The 6579-nt window shown below is 58.6% G+C and overlaps 2 protein-coding genes across 10 annotated transcripts in view; one reads left to right on the top strand and one right to left on the bottom strand.

Moving 5' to 3' along the window:
* Nucleotides 1–1963: 1963 nt before the first annotated feature.
* On the top strand, nt 1964–2416 carry GGACT (gamma-glutamylamine cyclotransferase; the record flags this gene model as incomplete). The annotated part of the gene is made up of 1 exon (XM_084235156.1): nt 1964–2416. The coding sequence occupies one exon, from the start codon at nt 1964–1966 to the stop codon at nt 2414–2416; it is 453 nt and encodes a 150-aa protein (XP_084091282.1).
* A 1856-nt stretch (nt 2417–4272) lies between these two features.
* The window catches only part of PCCA (propionyl-CoA carboxylase subunit alpha), a gene marked incomplete at both ends in the record, with an annotated part of 291344 nt that continues 289037 nt past the window's right edge, over nt 4273–6579 (bottom strand). For all 9 annotated transcript variants that reach the window (XM_084234735.1, XM_084234738.1, XM_084234736.1 and 6 more), the window contains one exon: nt 4273–4341. In XM_084234735.1, the coding sequence (XP_084090861.1) occupies nt 4273–4341 (69 nt within the window). The remainder of the gene's footprint in view (nt 4342–6579) is intronic.

The following is a 6579-nucleotide window of genomic DNA, read 5'->3' as shown; positions in this document are numbered from 1 at the left end:
CAGAGGTCACAGCCTCAGGCCACGCGGCGTCGGAGGTGGGGCAGCACCCAGCCCGGCGTGTGGCCTAACTGCGCTGCGAGCCTGCGGGAGGGCGGGAGGGCAAGACCGGGGACTGGAGACGTGCAGGTCCCCAGCCTGGAAGGGTAAACACTGAATGCAGCGGTTAAAAGGCTCCAAGGCGTGGCCTTCGGGAGTGGAAGAGGACAGGGCACTTCGCTTTTCCAGAAAGGCTTTCTGACGGTGACCGAGGACGCCAGGCTAGCAGTGCCGGAGGGCGGGTCTCTGGCCGAGGCTGAGAACAGGCACCAGGAAGAGCAAGTCGGGGTCGGCGGGCCAGGGGCAGGGGCACCGTGGGTGAGTCTAAAGGGGCTGCTCAGGGAAGCCTGTGACTGGAGGGAGGTGAGGGCAAGAGCCCGTAGGCCACGGCAGGCAAGGCCACGGCGCGCAAGGCCACGGTGGAGTCCGCAGCCAGGGCAGGGCAGACTGGAGCGCCGAGGGGGAAGGGGCTGGAGGGAACAGAGGCGCAGTTCCCCGCAGGGGCTGAGGTGCGATCCTCGGCCGAGGTGGTTGTGCAGACGGCACTGGGAGACGGGCCAGCGCAGCAGCGAGAGGAGGGGGTGCCTTTGGAAAGGCTGGTCTTCGAGGCTGCCACGCGGCCCCACCAGCTGCACCCTCGTGCCCTCGGCCTCGTTCCCGCCCACTCCCCGTCCCCCCCCCACCCCCCCGCTGCAGACAGTCTCTGCTGTGCCTGTCCGGGTGGACGGCCCGGCTCTCTGCATCCTCCCAGGCAGGCCCACTCTCTCCCCCCTGCACCTCTTGCCCTGCCCTGCTCCAGGCACCCAGGGCTGTCAAACGACGGAGCTGCTGGCCTGCGCGCCTCCCACAGCCAAGTGCGCTTCCCCGGCGCGGCCTACAGAAACCCACTCTTGGCCTCGGGCCCCTAAGACTGAGGCGGGAGGGGGGCTGCCTGTCCTCCCCAGGTCCCTGAAGAGGGGGGAAGGGCCAAAGCCCCAGACCAGCCCTGGCTGCCTAGAAGAAAGTGGAAGGCCTGTGAGTTACATGTGACCCGTCCGGGGCCAGCGCCGGCCCGGAGCTTGCTCTCGGCACACCCAGCGCCCCGGACACGTCGCCCTCCCGGTGTGTCTGGCTGGTCGTGGGCCCGCCGAGGGCTGGTTTTCCCGCATAGCGTATCTTGTTCATTTCCAAAGCCAGTCCAGGCCGATTCCCCAGTGCTGGGCAGCCTGGGTGGCAGACACCAGACTTGGAAGAGGGGCCTGCCCTGTTCAGCTTCCATGTCCACTTCTGTGCGCGTCACTTACACAAGTTACTTCTGATGATGATGTAACAGTGTGTGGCCCAGCCCAAGGCAAGGCCAATGTTTACCTTCACGCTGACGCGCCAGGGTCCCCGCGATGAGTCACAGGGGCGCCTCCTTGCCTTCCAGGGCCTGGCGAGAGGAACAAGGAATGGTCAGGAGCGGGGTGAGCTGTACTGGGTCGCGCTGCCAGGGCCAGAACGTAAATTTCTTACTGAAACCTGAATTATCACTCGTGGCCAATTACAGGTGATTGTTTTGCAGACGTGTATTTGCTTGTCATGTCTCACTTTCCTCTAAGTATTGTGCAATTTTTAAAATAGGAAACAGTTCTGCAAGGTTGAGCCCAGAACAGACCGCTCCGTCTGACAGGTGAGCGTGTTCTGCAAATAAGAATCTCTCCCTGGAAAAGTGCCCTGGGGGTGGCCGGCCTTTCCGGCAGCTCAGAGACGCCCACTGAAGATCCAGGCCAGGGGCCCTGGGCGGTGCTGGGTCGGGAGGGGAGGGCAGGGCAGCCCCCAAAGCCCCAGAGTTTTACGCCCAGGCGCTTCCAGGACAGTTTCCAGCCCGAGCGGAGAGGCCGCAGCTGTGCAGAGTCCTGGCGCGTGGCCACATCCCTGCTTCCCTTCTCCACACAGGCCTGGCGCCATGGCCCGCGTGTTCGTGTACGGGACGCTGAAGCGGGGCCAGCCGAACCACCGGGTCCTGCTGGACAGCGCCCACGGCAGCGCGGCCTTCCAGGGCTGCGGCCGCACGCTGGAGCCCTACCCGCTGGTGATCGCGGGGGAGCACAACATCCCCTACCTGCTGCACCTCCCGGGCAGGGGCCACCGCGTGGCCGGGGAGATCTACACCGTGGACGAGCAGATGCTGCACTTCCTCGACAGGTTCGAAGACTGCCCAGACATGTACCAGCGCACCCCGGCCACCATCGTCCTCGAGGGGGTGGGCGCCACCCCGGAGACGCCGGACGCCAAGGTGCAGTGCTTCCTGTACAGCACGGCCACCTACTCGCCCGAGTGGGTCCACCTCCCCTACCACGACAACTACGACTCCCAGGGGACCCACGGGCTGCGCTATAATCCCCGAGAAAACCGATGAGACGTGGGGGCTGCGCGCGGCAGAGGGGGCCTGGCGATTAGGGTTACCTGGGGCGTCCGCACTCCTCCGGCGCAGAGGCGCGGCGATGCCTTTGAAACAAACGTTTGTCAAACTCAATCTGTAGGAATGAAAACAACAATCTTTCCGTGGCAGCTGATTGCACAAATAATTTCGCCACACTGATAACAAGATTGTGCCTTAAATCCCTTTCTCTGAGACCCCCGCATTGCTTGCTGCTTCGAGAGCATCATGGGCTTGACGCTCTTGGATAAGAAAACTTTGGGATTTTCATTCCCCTAAATGACATTTAGAGAACACATGTGTTATCCCCATCGTACTTCTCTTTTTGCTTTGCTTTTCTCTGAAGATAACATTTGAAATGAATGTAAAGGCTGCTGCGGTGAGCTTTTAGCAGCCCCACTGCACTGTCTTTGGCCTGTACCACCAAGAAAAAAATTTAAGTAAAAGCTGACGTTGGGTGCCCCGTGGTAATAAAAGCACTTGAGGACAAACACGCTGTATTTCGGAGTCTCTGTCATGTCATTCTGCGCCACAAGCAGAGCGCGCTGAAACGGGGACTAGTAAAGAGGATCATTTAAAACTCGATGTTTTGGGAAATATAGAAATGCTGGGGAATTGCGGGCCTTTGGGGGGAGGGTCTGTTTAGCTGGTAGAAGGCGCTCTTGGAGCTCATGTAGCAAAATAAGGAGCGCCCATTTGCTGGCAGACGCAGCTGAAGCCCCCGTTTCAGGTGAAAGCACACCCCGATCCAGAGCATCGCAGAGAGCCCCGCGCCTGCCTCCGAAGCAGCGGCATTTGGGGGTGGGCCTTTCGGAGAAGAACCAGCACGTTAGTAATTTGTTCTTCAGGCCTGACAGAAAGCTTAGCTTCCAAATACAAACAGCACTTAAAATAATGTTAGCAAGGCACGAAGTACCAATTACTACCCACCTCCATCTGATCCTCTGTCAGCGCAGATTCCAATCAGCGCACGACTCTGCCCCTGCCGGCTTCCCAGCAAAGTATGAAATGTAGTCCAAGAATCCAGAACCAAATGGAAATGCAGCTGCTGATCGCGAGTAACCTCGTCTCGTTGGGAGCGCGCGCTCGCTCCTCCACTTAATGGTAGACTGTGATCGCGAGCTGCATCTGGCACAAAAACATCATCATTATTTTTAGCCCCTTTTTCTTCACTGGAAACTTGCTTCACAAAACCACAAAAAAGGCGAGGACAGGTCTCAGCCGAGGAGCTGGTGGCAGCCCCACCCACGACCGCTGGGGTGCGGGAGCCCGGGCAGCCTACCCTGGGCCCGGCCAGCCCGCCAGGGAGCTGTGGGGGGACAGGGACTCACCTGTGTCCCGGGAAGGGCCGCCGACGGGAGGGGCGCTGCGCCAGGAAGGGGTCGGCATCGCCTTCACGGGGGCAGATGGTAACTTTATGAAACTGAAAGCAAAGAACTGGGATTCACAGAAACTTTTAAAAGGCCCAGGCAGAGTGAAATCCTCGTATCGAGATTGTACTGGCACAGCCGTAGCCCCTGATGCACATTGTCTTCATTCAAAAAAAGGGCAAACTAATATTTAGACAAATGCTCCGTTTTATTGATTTAATTTTGACACTAGGAAATCTCACAGCAGAAGTACAAATCATATGTACAAGTATTTATATCAATAAAAATTTCCATTGGTGATTTTTTGGCAGAATGTTGGTTTTGACTATATGTGGAATAAATATGACCGTGTGAAATCTGCTGCACAGGGGTGTCCCCGCAAAAGCGCCTGAAGAAATCGAGTGTGAAGGAAACGGATGCAAACGGCTAATTAGACCGGGTGATGCCTGAAAGGCTAGAAAGACTTCACTCCAGCTCCACCAGCAGATCTCCTTCGCCCACGGTGTCTCCAGCTTTACACTGCACCGACTTCACCTTGAATTAAAAAGAGGGGGTGGTGAGATCCCCTGAGTCCACCGGGAGGGTGAAATCTCGCCCTCCGCTTCGGGGAGAGCGAGCCAGCGGCCAGGTCAGAGCCGGGGCTGCGCCGCACGCACGGGACGGCCACGGGGCTGCCACTTGGCACCTTCCCCCCCAGACCCGCCCCATCCGTGCCCACTAGGGCGTTTCTGCGGTCGCCGGCCCTGGGTGCGCTCCGGTCTGGGGGCGTCCTCAAGCCAAGCTGGGTGAGTTCTTAACTCCAGCTCCCCAAATCTCCATGGTTTCAGGCTGCAGAAATGTTCTGACAGTTCATGGAGAATTTTTTTTAAGCGAGAACGTCACTACCCTGGAGGACAGAGGGGCTCGCTCCCAGGAGCGCCGCTCCGTTGGGTCGTGCGCTGCCGCCCGGAGGGAAGTGAAATAATCAGAAAACCTGTGGCTGCACGGACAGTACTTTGTGGCAGGGAACAGACACTGAGCTCCCAGCTGTGACTGTTCATACCATGCCTTTTGATTCTGATTTCTCCCGACTTTACTCAAGGCTTTGCTTCCCCAAGGGGAGAGCTTTGGAGGAGGAGAGAGAGTCATTCCAGTTCTTGGCGGTTCTTGCTTAGGTGTGAAAATGAACGATGGGTTAGGCCTGGCTGGTGCCCGTGTCCCCGCAGCTCCACCAGCTGGACGTGCCCGGCCTGCCCCTGCAGTCTGGGCCCAGGGTGCGTCAGAGCCACAGTCAGGGCCTCATCTGCACACGCCACCGCTGGAAGTGACGGCGGTTATTGTGCTCTCAAGCCTCCGAGGCTTGTATGGGGCGGATCTTTCACGATGCTGCCATTTCTAGGGCTTCTGTGATTAGCAGGAGGCCTGTTTCCAGAGGGAGCCTTTTCTCTGAGAGGAAAGTAGGCTTTGCAGATGGGAATGTTCAGCCCTGGGGAGGGACAGGCCTGCTCCCCTGTGCTGGGCCTGCCCCCTCAAATAACGAGCCCCTTGTCGGGTGGGAGGAAGGACTCCCACTGATGAGGGTAGGGCCGAGGTCCAGGATTCACTCAGAGCCCCTCGACACCCCTGAAGAGCAGCTCAGGGGCACTGATGGCCAGGGAGCAGAGAAGCCTCCACTGTGAGCCCCAGCCCCAAGGACACAGCACATGCCTGTCATGCTGCACTCCCCCGGGAGCTAAGACCACGTGCACTATCGTGCCAGCACCATAGTCCAACACCAGCACGCATCTGACATACACTATGGGTCCCCCCCAAACCAGGTAGATGGAGATTTCATGATACTAATGCATGAAGAAAAATATTCCTGAGAATAAAAATGACTTACTTCACATGAGCAGAAATCAGCCTTTTCATGCCCACTCTTTAAAAAGTAATCAGGGAGGGCCTCCCCGGTGGCGCAGCGGTTGAGCGCTGGGTCGCGAAGCTGCCCGCAGCCTCTGCAGCGCCGGTTCGATCCCCGGCTGCTCCCCGGCCACCGGAGGAGGGTCCCGCATGGCGCGCAGACCTCTCCTGCCGCCCGCTGCTCCCCTCAGCAGTGTCCTTCGGTCCTTCTGCCTGCTCTGCTCCCCGCTCTGGCTCTGGTGAATTCTCTCACCCTCCCGCGCTTCTGACTGTACCCAGTGCATGTATAAATAAATAAAAATAAATCTTAAAAAAAAAAAAGTAATCGGGGGCCTCCCTGGTGGTGCCAGGGGTTAAGATGCAATCTATGAAGCTATCCGCAGCCACTGCAGCACGAGTTCGATCCCCGGCCAGGGAGCTACCCACATGGCGCAGCAGACCTCTCCTGACTCGCCCGCTGCGCCCCTCAGCAGGGTATTTCAGTCAGTCTGCCTGTTCTGTTGCTCACTCTGTCTCTGGTGGCTCCTCCCACCCCCATCCCCATGCCTCTGGCCTGTACCCCAGTTCTTGTATGCATAAATAAATAAATCTTAAAAAAAAAAAAAAAGTAATCAGGCGCAGACAGCAAAATTCCTGAAAATCACACATCATGCCATTCTCCTCTCCAACTCCTGGGCACAGCTGTCCTGCAGCCCCCTCTGGCCTGGCCGGCAGCAACGCACAGCCCTGCCCTCCCTGCGGGGGCTGGCCGGGCGCCCCCCCTCAGCCTGTTCCCAGAGCAGCAGTTTCATTTCCTTTTAGGGTGACAGTTGAAGACTTCGCTGTCCCCAGATGCGGGCCTGGCTGCAGGCTGCGGGTACCTCTCTGTCAGGGCCCCATGTTCCCAGGGCTTGG

The sequence above is a fragment of the Talpa europaea genome (assembly GCF_964194135.1).
Source record: "Talpa europaea genome assembly, chromosome: 6".
NCBI classification, from domain to species: Eukaryota; Metazoa; Chordata; class Mammalia; order Eulipotyphla; family Talpidae; genus Talpa; species Talpa europaea.
Note: the sequence above shows the minus strand (reverse complement) of the source record. Positions and strands in the feature narration are given on the sequence as shown.